Source organism: Seriola dumerili, unplaced genomic scaffold (assembly GCF_002260705.1).
Source record: "Seriola dumerili isolate Sdu_G_001 unplaced genomic scaffold, Sdu_1.0 BDQW01004927.1, whole genome shotgun sequence".
Taxonomy (NCBI): Eukaryota; Metazoa; Chordata; class Actinopteri; order Carangiformes; family Carangidae; genus Seriola; species Seriola dumerili.
The window spans coordinates 517499-536202 of record NW_019179182.1 but is presented as its reverse complement, the minus strand read 5'-3'; the positions used below and the strand labels follow the sequence as shown (position 1 = coordinate 536202).

General features: G+C 41.6%; 1 protein-coding gene across 1 annotated transcript; it reads right to left on the bottom strand.

Annotated features, from left to right (window-relative positions):
• Window positions 1-1943: 1943 nt before the first annotated feature.
• Window positions 1944-17839, bottom strand: LOC111239835. The gene is made up of 5 exons (XM_022769753.1): window positions 16354-17839; window positions 15235-15408; window positions 6075-6472; window positions 5554-5741; window positions 1944-4714 (listed from the first exon to the last, which is right to left on the bottom strand). The coding sequence occupies exons 1-5, from the start codon at window positions 17774-17776 to the stop codon at window positions 4255-4257; spliced, it is 2643 nt and encodes an 880-aa protein (XP_022625474.1). The 5' UTR covers window positions 17777-17839; the 3' UTR covers window positions 1944-4254.
• Between the last annotated feature and the right edge of the window lie 865 nt (window positions 17840-18704).

Sequence of the window (18704 nt, the reverse complement as noted above, 5' to 3'; positions counted from 1 at the left end):
TAATAGAAAACATAATCCGGTCACAATTATGTGACTCTGTTGCAGTTTTGCTGTATAGAAACATTATTTTTAGGAGACAGAGTTGTCTTGGAAGCTATTAAAGCCCACCTGCTCAGATGGCAGTTGGATACACCAAGGCTCATACATTTGTTTGGAATCTAACATGCACATTACATCACCCATATATACATTTATTATTGTTATTTTCTTTCATAAAGGTCAATTACTTTCTTTCATGAAGGTCAATTGATTACTGCCAGTTTTTGCGGGGGTCTTTCTTCTGTGTTGTGACCTATGAGACCATCATAAATACTGCTACTCTTTAAGATATTGGTGATCTTGTGATTATTCCTCATTGTTTTTTTTTGTATTTAATGTAAAAATTTAATATTCAACAACTTGTTCGTGCCATTAAAGCTTATTATTTGATAAGACAGAGAGACTGTAGAGCATTATGTAACTGTGATCCACTACAGGTTGAACCGGCTGTTTCAGAATGTACACAGCAGACTGAGCTTGTTCAAACAAAAACTTGAAACACACGTTTGTACCTTCTATACTTGTGAGGGACCTACATAATCTGTATTTTAAACTTAAATCCCACCTTAACCCTAAAACCAAGTCTTAACCTTGGTTTTTTAACCAACCTCTCTTTGAAATAGTGAGGAATGGCCAAAATGTCCTCAGGCTCAAAGTCAAAAACTGGTTCTCACAGTACAAGAGCACACATACACAGACATGAGCTAACATGTCCACAAGCCTGCAACAAGAAAGTTAACATGAAAGATTTACATATTAGTTGGTATAACTGCTGGGTGGATCCACTGATGCCTCTTAAATGATCTAATGAAAAAGTATGTCACTGAGGTATTGTTTGAGATATGCGTTTTTATATCTTTACAGTGCACATGGTCAGAAACCAACAAGCAGTTCTTTGATGGAGTCCAGTCCTACCTGTTTCTGTGTGCTGGTTAACTTGTTGTAATTTGGACCAAAATTACATTATATTTTGGAAAAATAGTAGTATAATCTGAAGTACTAAAGGTCTTAAAACTAGATTTTGACATAAAGCCTCTTTACAAGACAGATTAGCAGATTTAGGCAATAATACATAAGTGATAAGTGATTTATACTATATTATCTTTGTTTATACTTTACTATAAAAAAGTGCAAATTCCATGATACATTTGCAATTTATTCAATCATGTTCACTCAACTGTCACACAGTGAATCTGTGACTGCGACCCCGTGGGTCTGTCCACATAGGAACAAAAAAAGTGTTGATGACAAACACACTTTAACAGAATCCAAAGCTTAATTTTTTGGGGCTCAAACAATTAAAGACTGTAACTACCCTATACTTGCCAATAATGGGACACTGAATTTCCTTTCAATCCCCAGAATTTTCCAGTTTGCTGCTTTAAAGACATTTTCATGAGGCAACCTTCCTGTAACTCAGTGAGTAGCAATAGCGGAGAAGGACCAACACAAAAATGTCAGCTACATAGTAATTTTAGCTGGGCAAAACCCCTGCGTGAGGTGAGTTTATCAAGGCTGTGTTGTAATGCTTTTTTAAATGGAAAACCAAAGCTTTACATTTCTTTTTACAGTCAATTAAGGTTATTTTTCACTATACTTTTATCTGTTTCAGGGCTCCAAGAAAAAATCATCTGTAAATAGTCTGATGAAAATGGTCCTGATTGAAAACACCAAGCATTTAAAAATGACAAATCGTAATCTCCAACCTTGAAATACATTTTTTTTTTAAAGTATATTTTTTTGGGCTTTTATGCCTTTAATGGACAGCACAGTGGAGAGTGACAGGAAACAGGGAGGCAGAGAGAGGGGGAATGACATGCAGTGAAAGGCCGTCCGATGCGGGATTCGAACCGGGGCCGACTGCAGCGAGGACTGTAGCCTCTACACATGGGGCGCCTGCTTAAACCACTACGCTACACGACACCCCACCTTGAAATACATTTAACAATACTGTACATTTACCTTGTAGAACATCAAATTATGGTAAACTTCAGACCAGAATAATTTATAAACCAATACGCACCAGTTTGATCCTTAAGTATGTCATTATTCACTTCAAATCCAGAATGGTTCATTCTTGTTGATCATTTTCAATATTTCTCCATCAGTATTTTAAGACTGTCGATCATCCTTCTGGACATCCACTGGTTTCATTTGATTTGTGTGAAAATCATGTAAGGTTTGTTTTTGTGTTTTTGTCAAAGACAGATAATATGCAAACACGGAAAGGATCATCCAAATTTGGGCATTACTTGTGTAACTGTGACACAGGAGATTGTGACAATAACATGACTGTGTGCATAAACGGGTTGGAAAAAATAGCAAAAACACAACAACAAAACGCAATTTTATACAGCACCATGAAATTAAGTAAGAGTTTATTTCAACATAGCTCTTATTAGTGGGTTGACTTTTGTTTCTATCAGTGCTAATCAAATTGTACTCACCACGTTAAAGGAAATCCTTTGGAATTTTGGGAAATGCACATATTTGCATTAGATGAGAGGATTGACACCACTCTCAAATCTGTATGGTAAGTATGAAGCTACACCCAGTTTCATGGTTAGCTTAGCTTAGCATAAAGACTAGAAACTGGGGGAAACAGCTACCGTGGCTCTGTCCAAAGGTAACAAAATCAGCCTACTAGCACTTCTTAGGCTCACTTGATAAGATGTTATAGCTCAGATTTGGACAAGTTGCACTTCTTTTTGTGATGTCATCGTCACCACGTCAGTTAGTGAGTACAAAGTTATTACTGATAGAAATGACAGACAAAACTTACAAAATGAGGCATATTGAAAAAAAAAACACAATCACCCTATAAATTGCCTCACCACCTTAAAACACCTATTGCAGTGACTATTTTATTGTATTTATTTATTTATTTTGTCCACTACTTATGTATGGTAAGTTTCCATTCACTGCAAGTTAATTTTCATAAAAAATTAACTATACCTAAAGGTGGGAAGAAAATCTATCTAAAAACTATTGAATGATTTGGAAACAATATAAAGAAAGGTCAAATGTGTGCAAAATGTGAGTTAAAAGCTTGCTGACTGGCTTTTAACCATGTCTCAGCTTCAGAGTGAAACTGGAGCTCACGTTGCATTGCAGCTCATAATCTTCCACCTATTGCTCCTTTTCTCTCTCTCACAACAAACAAGCCGAAAACTCATCTGCTCTGCAAAGTGCTGACAAATCATCTCTTGCTTTAAGCTATCATACTTATTAGATCCAGCACTCTTAATGATACTGTCTCGTTTTTGGCATTTATAGCTAGTGAAACTGAAAGTTCAGTAATAAACACTAGTGCTCCCTTTTGTTGATCTGGACTGATCAGCGAGCAGACTTTCAGCTGCAGTTAAAACCTGAAGATCAGTTTTCTGCATCAGTTTTCTGCATCCACAGTGACATAAATGATGTAAACTTTGAAGAGAAGCTTAATGAATGAATGGTGATATGTCATTACTAGAGGGGCTAGTTTGATAAAGTTACTATAGCTGGTAAGCTAACTGGCAACATGCTAGTTAACTAGACTCCAATGTAACTGCTGAACCATGCCTGTTTTGCATGGCAATTCTTAAAAGGCCTCTTAAGATTAGATGCAAAACAGTTAATACAATATCTTACTCCATGGACTTGACTTTCTGGTTCTCTTTGCAGTTTCAAGACAGTTTGCAGTTTACTTTGTCTCTGTGAGCAAATACACCAATTGTGGCAATGAAACTGAAATTAATTTTGGTCCAAAATTTTGCAAATATACTGTAAATGCGGACTGGGCCTTTATTCTAGAAGTTTCCTTGTAAGGAGAAGATACAAAAATAGATAGTTATAATAATAGAAGTTAGTGGGGCTAACAACAGTTATGTTATGTATGGTTAAAATATTAAGTCTGTTGAATTCTGACAACATTTTAATCACAAAACTAAATACAATTTTAACCTGTATTTTATTTGGTTTGTTGGCACATGACAGTAATAAACTTTACCACTAGCTACACCAATGGCCACTGAAATGTTGTTTGAATGAGAAGTGGTATCTGTGGCACAGCAATTACTTGCCTTTTATGACTTAGGCAAGCCAGCCAGGAAAGATGCCAGTGTCAAGGATCAGCATATGGTGTGAGGAGTATCTGACAGTGGAAAATTTGCCTTTTTTGATCTTGTTTATGTTGTGGTTAGATCCATATCCAACTTAATACATCATCTGAGGTTTTTAAACTGAGGAGTCAGACTGATGTCCATGAAACCGACGCAGTGATTTGTGTTTGAGGAACGCAGCGATTGATGATGACCTTTTAACCCTTGCTGTACCTGCAATGGTCAATGGCCTCTCTCCCGAAGAAGCTGAGGAGAGATGATACAGTCGACGGCGGCGGCGTTGCTGCTGCTGTTGTTGTTGCTCCCAGCTGGCATCTACTCTCCTGACTCCTCCCACAGCAGTCTGTGCTGTTCCTCCCAGAAGTTGGAAGATGTCCAGTGGTGTGTTGCAGCTCAGGTATTGCCAGGCCCTTTTCCCAGCTGTATCCCTCAGCCTCACGTCAGCATTGAACTTGTTAACCAGCAAACGCATTATGTTCTTGTTGCCATGGATGGCGGCAATGTGGAGAGGTGTGTGGCCGCATGTTGACCTGGCATTTATGTCAAACATCAAACCAGCCTTTTGAACTCCATACCTGAAACCGCAGCCAGAGAGCAGATCAGTGCCCGGTCACATAATGTTTCTCATATATTTAGTTTTTCCAGAATATTTGACAACAGTTCATCTTGGCTAAATCTGTGGCAGCTCTTTTTTCACCTACATTAGAATGTTGGACCCTTGGTGAGAGTGAACTATCTCACCAGCCATTGACTGGAAAGTCATTAAGCACAGACATTCATAGTCTCCAGAGGATGAATTTGTTGGTGTTCTGATTTTACCTCATGTGCCCCAAGCTGGTCTATATTTCCATTAGGCCAACACATGATAGACATGATACCTCTAAAACTAATGACTCAAAGTATAGCTGTTAGTCTCAGCTATATGTTGAGATTAATGCTAATGCAAGATGCCAAAAGTTTAAAAGTAGGTCACTGTTTGGGGAGTATAAATGTTAGTCTTTACCAGGTATGAATAAACATTTGAGGAGAAGAGGATCATCGCTGTAATTTCTCCAATCCTTCTACTGTATGTCCCTTGCCTTTAAGATTACAGATATAAACAAATTAAAGTGCTTCTTGGTACAAAGTCTTAGGTGACTTTACTACAACATGTTTGCTAACGAGCAATAAACTCCACTTCAGTATTAGACTGAGACAAATGTAGGGCTGATCCTGTCAAGCTCAAGTTTGAGATGCCCTAAAATGGCTACGATACAGAGAATAAACCTTTTTCATTTACAATATGACAATGTTAGACAGCACAAACAGCACATTGTTGATTTACCTATTCTTAGAGCCATAGCAGCAGTTGAGGTATAAATGTAAAGTTTATCCTGAGGGTGGCATTAAAATAAATAAAACAGTTGCTGCATACCATAAGGTGTTGAGGACTCGGTGGTCACCGTGTTTAGCGATCCAGTGCAGCACAGTGAAGCCGGAGATAAAGTCTTGTTTATTGAGCAGCGACGAATCCTCTCTGAACAACGAGTAGATGTCAGGCCAGGCACCTGCTGCCCCCTTCACCAGCCAGGCGTGCTCCCTGAGCTCTAGAGGAACCAACGACTGATGGCAGGAAAAAAGATCCAATTTATTAAATTCCCTCCATGGAGTCAATTAAGTATTATTGTGTCTTATCATACTAAAAGTTCACTGTGAAAGAAAAAATCTGTCTATGACAACATACAGTGAAAAACTCAATAGCAATAACAGCTATTTCCATACAGGACAGAAGGGCTCACTGATTGACAGTTTTGCACATAAATTCTCTTCGTGAATTGTTTTTAAATGGAAAGTGGGACCTTATTCTCCCTTACCAGCCAAATTACTACCAAGGAGTGCACGGTAGGTTTGAATGGGACATTTAAAAATACAAACTGTTCTGTTAATATGTCTCACCTGCCTACTGGGGCCATCATAATGAGCGGTAGAGGAGGTGGCGGCAGCAGAGGGGCTCCTCCACCTTCTTTTCTGCTCCACCCCCTCAACCAGGTCAGCAAAGCTGTGGCCGCGAGGCGGCGTGGAAGATGACGACAGTGATGAGGATGAGAGGTTGTAGCGAAGGCTGAGTGAGGAGGAGATCAGGTGGAGGCGGTTCAGTCGGGCCGCCTCACTTCCTCCTCTTCCCCTTACGTCCTCCTGGAGGAGCTGGTCCAGGTCAGCCCCTAGGCTGCGGCACATCCTGTTCCTCAACTGGCTGCTGAGCCGCTTGGTAACAGCTAGGCGCTGCCGCAGCAGTGGTGAAGAGGTGGAGCCGTCGCTCGACTCTGCCTCCTCACAGTCATCATAGAGATCACCTGTGGGGTGAAGTAGAGGGTTCAGTATGCTTTCTCCAGGCTACAAACATATGTGTCATCTGTCAAAAAGCCCTTTCTTTTGGAACTACAGTTTGTGAACCGTTGTATTCTTGCGCACCCTCGCAACTACAGCATGCTCTGTATTACTCCGCAGATCAGCTGTTTGAGTCAGATAGAGCTAAGCGTAGTTGCTTTGCAGAGACGAGTCACTCAAAACTAGACAGATAGATACTTTATTTATCCCCTAGGGGAAATTCATGTGGCCATTAGCTCATTGTTGATAATAATAATAATAATAATAATAATAACAATAATAACAATAATAATAACAAATAATCAAGTTAATAATAAATAAACAATAATAATTAGATTAGTCCACTTCCTTTGGCTGAGGTGCTGTATAGCCTGGTGGCAGTGGGAACAAATGATCTCCTGAACCTCTCTGTTCTGCAGCACAGTGAGTTGAGACGGTTGCTTCTGTAGGTGCTTCTCTGTCCTGCCAGAATGTTGTGGAGAAGATGGTTGGTATTATCTAAGATGGCCTCCATCTTACATCGCATGCGTCTCTCCACAACAGTCCTGAGTGAGTCCAGACTCCTGCCAAGCACAGACCCAGCCTTTTGGACAAGCTTGTCCAGTCTCCTTGTGTTCATGTCGGACATGCTGCTGCCCCAGCAGACTACAGCATTAAAGAGTACACTGGCCACCACTGACTGATAAAACATGTGCAGCATTTCACTGCCAACGTCAAAGGACCTGAGCTTCCTGAGGAAAAAGAGATGGCTCTGCCCTTCCGGTAGATGGCATCCGTGACCATCTCCTTGGTCTTGGAGGTGTTCAGAAGGAGGCCGTTCTTGTCACTCCATTCACTGAAGGCCATAGTCAGTTCCCTGTACTCCTCTTCCTGCCCATTCCTGATATGCGCAACAATAGCTGTGTCATCTGAGTATTTCTGGTTCTGATGTGACACGACTCCCCTGTGGAGCCCAAGTGCTGCTCATGACTGTCCCTGAGACACAGTTACCCAGCCTGACATACTGTGGTCATCTTGTCAGGTAATCCACAATCCAGGATGTGAAGCAGTGATCCACCCCCATCCCTTCCAGCTTGTCTTTAAGGATGGGGGTTTGGATGGTGTTAAATGCGCTTGAGAAATCATAGAATATAATCCTCATGTAACTACCTGGCTCATCCAAGTAAGAAAGGGCCCCGTGGACCATGTTAAGGACGGCATCATCCACTCCAATATATTCTTTGTAGGCGAACTGTAGGGGGTTTAGATCATGTTCAACCTATGGCCTCAGAAGGTCGAGAAGCAGCCGCTCCAGGGTTTTCATGATGTGTGATGTGAGGGTCTGTAGTCATTTATCTCAGCCGGTTCTAGCGCACATACCTGGCCTGGCATCAGTCACAAGCCATTACGGAAATTCATTGTAAGGACATGCAGGGTTACAGACCCACAATTGACACTTTGTTACTCTTCCCACCATCAAACTATCAAATTGATCGGAAACAGTGACAAAGGACCCTTCTCTCAACAGTCCATGCTTTTAGCATGCCAGAGAGACACAGAACCAGACCAAAGGTCAAAGGGTCAGCTCCAGAGGATTAACAAATGGACACCAGGCAACTGGAGAATATAGGCAAAATCTCCAGTTTGTAACAATAAGACTCTGTCTATTGATATTTGATTGTTCCTTATATAGGACAAATAACACCAAAAGGACTGAGTATCACTAAGGTGTGAATCCTGGCCTCTCTGTGCCATGCATGAACACACACACACACACGCACACACACACACACACACACACACACACACACACCAACCTCCCTTCCTCTGTCCCTCTCTAGATAAGAGTCATAAACTACAACCCACATTCCAATCCTGGGTAGTGACCAGCAGAACTCTTCACAGACACAGATCTGAGGAAGAATATATAATTAAATATCTAACTGTTCTGTAACTCATGAGATGTTTCTATGTAATAGTTTAATCCCAAACTTCTATCCTATAGAATGTTTGAAATGTAACATGTAGATTTAGGAAAATGTCCTTCATGTGACCATACTGTCAGCATCCTTCACACAAGGTATCACACACTACAGGACATCCAGAATGTCTGTATTATTCTTATTACAGTCAAAGAACTGCTGTGTAATCCACATTTGTAGACTATTAGCTTCAGGAAATGTTTATATTGTTAGTTGATCAGTTAACCACTTGTATTAAGATTAATTCCAGGTTTGAAGGATGTAATATGAAATCCACACTTGTATTACTCCTGTCTGTCATTATTAGTGCCATCAGGTTTATATGTTATGTCATTTAATGTTTTATGGTCATGGTGGAAGACGAATGTGTGAGTTTATAGGTAAACTCTAGAATTAAACTATTCAAAAGTTCCGTGGACAATTACTCTCTTCTCCAAGAAGAAGAAGACGGGTGACCCCCTGAAACGCGCGCCAGCCCTCAGGGGATAAAACAATTGCTAGAAGCTGAAAAAACCCTGCTCAATCGCTCTGTAGCTATGTAGTTCCAAACTCTTAGCCAAGGCTCTTAGCCATTTTTGCATTTTATCGTTTTGTCCGCGTCCTTTATTCTTTCTTTGCCACGTGCACCAGGTAACATTATTTTGTCTACACACGTGATCTTTTATTTTTATAAGCCAAGTCAAGACCAACTGAACCAGAACAACAGAAGTGCCTCAGAGTAATTTTGCTGCTTTTAATTATTATCAAGTATTCCTTTTTGAAGCTTTTTGACAACTTTAGAGTCATCTGGTCAACGCCAGTCTCCTCTAAAGTTATCCAGCCAAAGTGAAGTGCATTAGAGTTTATTTTGCATCAACCCGCAAGAGACGCCAGCAGATAACACATCTGACCACAACTGCCTGCAGAGAAACCTACCAAAAATCAAGAGTGCCAGAGACAGAAAGTCTCCTGGCAAGCTCCACTAGAGCTGAATCGCTGAGACACCAGTAGAATCTGTCACCATGATAACTGGACACAGCCTCCAGGAGAATCCACTTAGATCCCACGTCTCCAGGGTCACTACGGCAACCACAGCCACCTGGGTTCCAGCCAAGGGTCCTCAGCTACAGCGCAACTCACATTATGCTGGTCTTAACACTCTGCTCATGACTGGGTGGATGTCAAAATATAGTAATATTTAATCATCAAATCTCATTCATAGACATAGTATCATTAGCTGTATAGCCATAATGTATAGCCCTAACATATGCTCTTCCACCATTGTCAACTCATCACACAGCTCATTTCATTATTATTTTTATGTTTATGAGTATTACACCTTGCATTTACTCTTTAGATAGTAGTTTAGTTAATAAACTCCTTTATTTACACCCAGCTGTTGTCCTGTTGTGTTCTTTTGACGTAGAGACTGGAGATCCATAGAATCGAGAAGTCATGGCTTCTGATATGAGATTGATAACGAGAGTAAATTCTAAATTATGGTGTTAACGCTACACGGTTGTCCTACCGTGTACCGGAACAAGACATGATGTTTTCTACAGGACCGGGACCCTCCCTGTTTGAAGGCTTAAGTTAAAGATTTATCAATGACGTAATTCATTGTTGTCCTCCCAGAATACTGGTGCCCCATTTCAACGAGAGTAAATTCTAAATTATGGTGTTAACGCTACACGGTTGTCCTACCGTGTACCGGAACAAGACATGATGTTTTCTACAGGACCGGGACCCTCCCTGTTTGAAGGCTTAAGTTAAAGATCGTCTGGAGAGGCTCAGCCAGCTGGGCTGCACAGCCTCGGACACACACCATTCGGGCCTGTTGCCTTTCTAGGATGTAGCCTCTTGACCTCCGCCCTCAACTCCTCTGCTGTAAAGGACACCAGACTTGTTCCCAGTGTGGAGGGAGTTGCAGCTGCAGTGTCAGGTTGTGGAGGAGATGCCGTAGGAGAAGCTGCAGCTGAAGCAGTGGGAAAGAGAACAAGTGAGGCTATGTTAAACCAGTTGTAGAACAGGTTGAACTCATTTGCCTTGTCCACATCACCTGATGTTGCCTGGCTGTTGTCCTTATAGCCAGTGATGGTCCTCATCCCCTTCCACACCTCTCTGGTGTTGTTGTGCTGTAGCTTCCTCTCTACTTTCTTTTTGTAGTCCTCCTTTGCCTGATTTAATCTCCTCTTCAGCTCATGTTGCACACACCTGAGCTTCTCCCTTTCTCCATCCCTGAAGGCCTCCTTTTTCTGGTTGAGGAGGGTCTTGATGTCACTGTGATCCAGGATTTGTTGTTTGGAAAGCAGTGTACAGTTCTTGCTGGTATTACTGTGTCCATACAGAAGTTAATGTAGTCTGTGGTACATTCAACCATTCTATCAAGGTCAGGTTTGCTTTTATCATTTTCCTGTGACTCCAACTGGACATTCCAATCTGTGAACTCAAAACAGTCTTTTAGACACTCACTGGCCTCCGGGGTCCAGTTCCTGAATGAGCGGATGGTTGCAGCCTGCCTCAGTACACAGGGCTTGTAGGAAGGCTGAAGAAAAACCAGATTATGATCTGATCTGCCAAATGGTGGTAGAGCTGAAGCAGTGTAGGCCTCCTTGACATTTGTATACAACAGATCCAGTGTCTTATTTTCCCTTGTGGGACAGTCAACATACTGAGTGAAGCCAGTCAGATGAGAGGTGAGAGTGACATGGTTAAAATCCCCCGATATTGCAATGAATGCATCAGGGTGCTGGGTCTGTACTCTCGCAACGGTCTTGTGAATGACATCACACGCAACTGCAAGCTCTGCTTGTGGTTTGATGTAAACAACAATGGCAACGATGTGTGAGAACTCCCTCAGTACATAGTACAGTCTAAGACCAATTACCAACAGCTCAATATCCCGACAGCAGATCTTCTCCTTCACTGTGATGTGACCAGGGTTGCACCATCTATTGTTCACAAGCAGAACCAGTCCTCCACCTTTATTCTTCCCACTTGCTCCAGCGTCTCTGTCCGCTTGTACTGCAGTGAAGCCGCGTAAATCCACACAATGGTCAGGAGTGTTGTCATTTAACCAGGTCTCCGTGAAACACATGAGGCTACACTCACAATATGCTCACTGGTTCTTCACAAGTGCCTCCAGTTTATCACACTTGTTAGCCAGGGAGTTGACATTTCCCATAAGGATCGTTGGTAGAAAAGGCTTATATCTCCATATCCTAGCCATCTACATTACGGCTACTTCAGCTCAGCCGGTATGGGATGTTTAACTCCATATCTGGTACACTTTAAAGCCAGGAGTTCTTCCTTTGTGTACATTATTTTCAACATAGTCAGACGAAACAACGATGTAGAATAAAAAACATCAATCAACAAAAAAATATACTAATATACATATAATATACAAATATATTGCAAAAAAACTACGAGCTACGCAAACTTTCTGCCACTTGCCAGCGCATCATTTCAATTTTACAATGATGCAGACCTGGAGGGCATCAGCAGAAGCTGCCCCATCCATCCACGTTTTTTTCTCAACTTCTTGTAGATGTCCTCGGCACGGACTCACACCCCAAGTTAAACCGAGCACACCGGAGCCTTGCAACCAAACCTGTTTCGGGAGGGAGGCCACGACCTGTCATCCTGCGCTTCCACCACTTCCAAGTTAAAGACCAGGCGATCTGCGAGGCTTGCAAGTGGGGTGATTTGACCTACAAAGGCCATGAGATCCGCTTTTATGACGACTACAGCCCTGACGTGTTGAAGAATACAGAGACCCCATGGCTGAGCTGTATAGGTGCGGGTACAAGCCAGCTCTGCTCTTCCCAGCCAAGCTGCACATCACCCTACCTAATGGGGACAGGACTTGGCTCCTGTCTGCTTCGGAGGCTGTCAAGTTTGTCCAGGGCTTGGACACAGATCTGTCGGCATGTTAACTGACACACTCTCCTTTTATTGTTAGTGCAGTGCCATTCATTGTTTTCTTTTTATTTACTTAAATTTTTTTTATTACCATGCCTCTCCTCTTAATGGGCTGTTTACCATACAGACACTAACAGCATCTTAATTGTGCTTTTCTCACAGTCAGTATTTCTTATTGGACTTTTTATTAGACTATTAATCTCCTTTATTTTGAAGGGAGATTATTTGGCACTGCTTTACAGTAGTCATTTCCCAGACTACTAGTTATGTATTTTTATACTATTTGTGAATTTGTGAGTATCCAGAGGGAGCGTATATGTATATATTTAGGCACCTATTTTCTGTAAGATCAACATAGTCTTTTCAGGCATATTTCCAACAGGTTACTACAATAGAGAATTCAATGCTTTTAAAAAGGAAAAACACGTGTATATGCCAGACGCATTTCGTTTGAGGTATTTACAAAGGTTCAACTTTTGTTCATAGGTATATCAGCGTGATCTTAAGTGCTCTTTTGCAGCAACTGGGCTTGGGTTTGAGTTAAGGGGAGGGATGGGAGGGGGTTGGATTATATGTTTAATGTTTTCTCAGTTAGGGGTTTCCATTTAGTTCTTTTTTTCATGTTTTCTATTTTTTCCACCAGCGTGCTACTTCTTTACTCAACAAACTCCACTCAGTCATGTCCCTCTCTCTATGTACTGCTAGACAACAGACGGTGCCAGTCACAGGGATAGAAGTGTGCAGGAATGCCACCTGCTCAGGTCCCAAAGTATCATTATATGTTAAGTTCTTACACTTCAGCAGCACCAACAGGTGCTTTAAGATTTACTAGTTGGAATGTCAAAGGCCTGAATTCACCTGTAAAACGTAAAAAAGTTGTCTGAGGATCTCAATATGGACATAGAGACTGAGGCAATCAGTTTTGAAACATGTCCACATCATCAATCTGTGCCCATCACAGCGTTTTACCAATGAAAAGTCGTCCACTGGTCTAAAAGCAAACTAGTTCGCATCCTTTTCTGGCACTGATCCAAATTGTGATAAATGTCACCTAGGACCAGCTATTCTTTCTCACATGTTTTGGATTTGTCCCACTCTATCTCTGCATTGGACATCTCTGTTTGACTCACGCTCATCCATCACATCTGTTAATATTCATCCTTCACCCCTAGTTGGCTTGTTTGGTGTTCTAACCACTGACTATTCATTGCCGTCTCACTTTGTTGAACTTGTAGCTTTCTCACACTGCTGGCGAGGCGTGTTATACTGATGCACTGGAAGAGTCCTCGTCCCCCCCCTCATACTCATTGGATAAAAGGATACCCTACATTTTGTGAAATTAGAAAAAATTAAACACTCTCTTCGTGGCTCTAATGTTAAATTCTCTCAAATCTGGCTGCCCTTCTTAGAACACGTCAGGTCCCTCCAATTGGCTGACAGTACACACCCTGTACTGTACTGATATAACTGTACCTCATGGCTACCTCCTGTTTTCCTCATGCTGGTAATATATAGTTTGTCTGTTTTGTTTTCTTTTTGGGATGTATTTTTGTACTTTGTCTCTGTTTTATTTATTTAATTATTATTATTTATTTATTTTTCTCTTTCTTGTGGTTGTATTATTGCAATCCTCTTGTCATTACTTCCTATGCCAATGTTTACCTCATTTTACATTTTTTTTATTTCATTTATTCAGTTATACATGTGGGGATTGTATACTGTATTACTGTATTTGTGTTTATTGTGTTGAAATTTCTATAAATAAATCATATGCACAGAGCTAAGCGTAGTTGTGCTTGTGTGTAGGAATACGGTAGTTCAACGGTTGAAAAAATGTAGCACATCGTTCAGCTTCTGTGCCAGTGCTCCAGCTGCCTCTCCAAACTGGCAGCACGCTAATCCGACTCTACTGCAGGTAATACCACTGACTATACCTCACACAACCCCACGTCAAATAACTTTATTGAGAGCGATGATGATGTAGGCAAATGTGAATAACAGTGTACACTTCTCTTTAAAAGGCATTTATGGTGTCTCACACAGTTGGACACACAAAACAAAGAGGTAGTTGTGTGAAGAATGATGAAGAGCACTTAACAGAGAAGTTCAAACCCTGTCTACTTTCACTTTTCTTGCTTCCCTATGTTACAACAGACTACACAACAGCTGTACAATCGATGTAACAGATATGTTGCAGCAGTATTTACTGTTTTAGCAATAACAGCACAAGAGGCTGTTGGAACATGTAACGGGCATGTTGCAAAAGATTAATAATATCAGAAGTCCTTTACTTTTCATATACTGTATGTAGTAGTTATCTCATGTTGCAACATGCTAATGCTGTCAGCAATGTCTGCTGTACTTACTATCATAGCTGTAAAATGTTATGCTAACATTGGGAATGACATGTTTAATGCTATATTTTGTGTTAATGTGTCATGTTAGTGTGTCAGCAACTGATGACATGGATGTAGCCCATCAGACTGAATTGCCATTCATTTGATTATTCAGCTGTGTTCATGTGAATAGTTTTCTCTTGGAGAGAAAATTAATAATTAATAATAAATAATAATGAACTAACAATCACTTATCAAATTGTTGATCAATCAGCTAGTAGTTTGAGCACAACTGTTAATAGCTCATATTTTGAGGCAAAAAATTCTGATTCCGTAATGGAGATAGGTAGTTTATGTAAAAATCTTCTTTTTGTCTCCCCTCTTCAAATCTATGGCTTATTAAATAAAAGAGCATACTAATATTATTATGATCACAGACATACAGTATGACCTGTCAGATGTCATATCCAACAGCTTATGACTAACAGCTCATTCACTATATAAAAGATCATTAGAAAAAGCTTTGACCTGTCGAGAGGTGCCATGGTAACACTCGAACTGTAGGGTCCTGGTTGTTGTTGAGATGGGCATTGGAGTGATACTGAAGAGTGAGATCCTGGTCGTCATGGAGACGGAGATGGCCTGCTGGCCCTTGGGCTCCCTGGAGTACTTCCTGGATTTGAGCCATGTGCCCAGTCTCACCTGATGACACATAACAATTAATACTATTTCTAGTCCATTTCTGCTCTCTAAAACAGCAACAAAACAATGTACATACAGCTTATGAAAACCTTTTCATTTGTTGTTCTTCAAGGGAAAAAAGTCAAACTTTCTTAATAGTGGACGTAAAACCTCAAATATAAGGGGAGGACCTTGTAAGCATTTATCGCAAGAATCCTGTTGTGTCCTGGTTGTGCAAAAATATTGGTCCTTTTTACTACACTGTAAGATTAATACAGCAAAAAAACATATCTTTTGGTGTCTGAGCTACATGTCTTCATATATTTATATATATAATGTTTAACATCAGTACTTTTTGATATTGTCTTACTGAAATAATTCTTTAGCACTGATCAAAACCAGCCAAATACCAAAATATTTTAGACAGTGTTTTATTCAAAGTTCTTGCAACATTGTGTTATGTACATGTTACCTTTAACATTGACAGTCTGGCTTCAACAGCTGGTGACTGTAGATTTTAGCAAATACAACTCACACAAGAGTAAACTGTGTACCTGTTTGGACTAGGGCTGTACAGTTGATCAAAATATAATCAAAATCTCTATATCCAAATCCTAGGAACTGCATTTTTTTTTGATAAAGGTAAAATGTGTCACAACATTGTTGTGGTGTTAGCACCATGGGTGTTGTGGTGCCACAGAGACGCCCCGACCTACAAATCATATTCTCAAGACATAAAGGAACATGTTTGTTTGGTACAAGTCCAACGAAAATCACATCATTTTTATATTTTTTTCAGTGAAAATGGAATGAAAAAATGATCATTAATTTTTTACTTTTTTTGCATATTGTACAGCCATAGTTTGGACTATTTACAGCAGTGGATTCATACACCTTGGTGCTCCAGTGAGCTTTTCTGGCGGTAGGACACAATATGTAATATTGATACACAGACTGTTGCCGTACCTGCTTTGTCCTGTAGATCCTCATAGCTGCTGTTCCACCCTGATCCTCTGGAGGAGCCAGACAGTGGCCATTCGCTGCTGGAGAAGCTAACAGGAGATGCGGGGGAGAGGATAAGGCTGGGGCTAGATGACAGCTCTGACCTTTGGCTTTGATGAAGCCCCGGCCTTGGTTCAAGCTGAACACCTGAGGCCTGTGAGTATTGGCAGTCCAGGTAGATATTGTGGTAAGGCGAAGCCTCTTTAGCTCGGCCTGGAGATGATGTGTAGCGCACTGCCTCTGAAGGCTGGTTGGGTCTGATCGATGTTGACTCCGCCAATACAGACATGTGTTCCAGCCTTGTCCCCATCCATTGTCCTTTCAGCCCTATCCCTGACTGAAAGCTCCAACCCGGGTCACGAGGGGACAGCACTTCCACATCCTGGATGTAAATCTCCGGGAGATTCCTTTCTGATAAAGAGGAGGAGGAATAGGAGACAACTGAGGGAGGTACAGGTGTGTCTATGATGCATGGCAAGGAGGCGGAGATGGCCCTCCCTGTGTCTCCTAGAGGAGCACTCGGGGGCCACAGTCCTCCTGCTGAACCCTGCCTCACTGTGACCTCATCCTCTTCCTCCTCATCTTCATCATAAGAAACAGCTGATTTGTAGCTCTGCCTGTGTCTGAAGCGGCGTGGAGCAACCTGAGTATGAAGAGGAGGCTCTTGATGAAGACCTCCTTCAGCGCACAGACAGGCTTCCCTCCCTCTGAGGCTTTGAGGGACTGGGACCTGTTGGCTGGCTTCTCCATGATGTCTGACTGCAGGCACCACTGGTGTGATCCCAGGAAGCAGGCCAAAACCCACCCCTTGCTTTGCCACTTTAGTGCACTGATTTGGAATAGGAGGCTCATCCAGTTCTGTTTTCACAGAGATCTGTTCAAATGTGCTGTTTACCTGTTGCTGTTTCAGGTTCAAATTCGTTTCCACGTTGTTGTTGTTGCTGTTGTTGTTGAATATGATTCCAGCCGCAGGTAGGATTGTTTTCTTTGAGGTTTCTCCCGGCGGGGCGGGTGTTGTCGCCCCCCTAAGTTGTGGTTTCAGTCTAGGCTTCTCAATGCACATAGCCGGGCTCAGGTTGGTGCTCTCCGGGGAGAGCTCAGTGTTCCTCCCGCCGGGGAATCGTGGCGGCCCGGAAGAGCCCCCTCCACCGTCGCCCGGGATGTGTCTTCTGAATTTCTTCCTGAGAACGACGTAAGAGACGCCGTCCTGCTGTCTGACAGTCGCCACGGAGTTGACGAACTTCTTGAAGAGCTCCCGGTTTCGATCCTGGTCTGCATGATTCCGTATGAAGTTTCTGAAGTGCAGAAGCAGATCCGAGTTTTTCACCGAGCTTCCGCTGCTCTGGAGGAAATGTAACACCGCGTCCTGAGTGAAATCTGTAGCCATTCTGCTCTTAATGTATCTGCTTTCTGTCTCTCTCTCCCTCCCTGCTAGTTTCAAAGGTCGGTGTTTTTTCTGTCAGACAGAAATGAAGCTCCGCCCACCTCAGGTGTTTAACCCCAGCCCAACCTGCTGCATTCCTGCAGGTAACCCGGATGTTTCAGTGAAAAGTCAAAGGCCCAATTCCAATCTTGCCCCTACACACTCCCCCTACCCACTCTCACCAGGTTTGCGCGTTCGTGTGAAGGGTCAACCACATTGAGTGTAATTCCAAACTAATGACCCTTAAATGAGGTTATAAAGCCAGATCAGGTCTGATCCAACATCATTTTTTTTGTATACAAACAGCAAAGGGAGGCAATAAAAATGAACAATTAAAAGTCCCAAAGCCACAATTGAATGTAAATGTTTTGGCATCGTCAAGGTAACATGATATAAGTGCTGTCCCATTCCTCTTTATACCATTTTGAGCCCTTGCAGCCTCTCACGCAATGACTCACCAGGTGACGTCAATTAAAGGTGTAACGTGTAAGATCGTGCTACTTGATCCACCTCCATGGATGGCAGCATTTCACCTCTTCCCCTCTCCAGTTAATCATGTTGTTGTTTTCCCCATGTTCTTTATAATTTCTTATTTATATGTGCATTTGTTGTTGATAGTTAAAATTGTTGATAGAACTGAAACAAATTATGAGTACATGTAATACAGTGTGGTTTTATTTACCTATAAAAATATGAAGGCAAGGGGATACTGCATGTCAGGCTACAGCAGCATGAGGAAGGGGATGATGACATCATCACAAAGGCAGAATCAGAAAATAAGGTTTATTGCCAGGTAGGTTTTTAATTACAACAACGAAAAAAACTGTACAAAAGTGTTGAAAAAACTGCTGAGCAGGATGTGCAAAAGATCTAAACAATATCTCTTATGTGC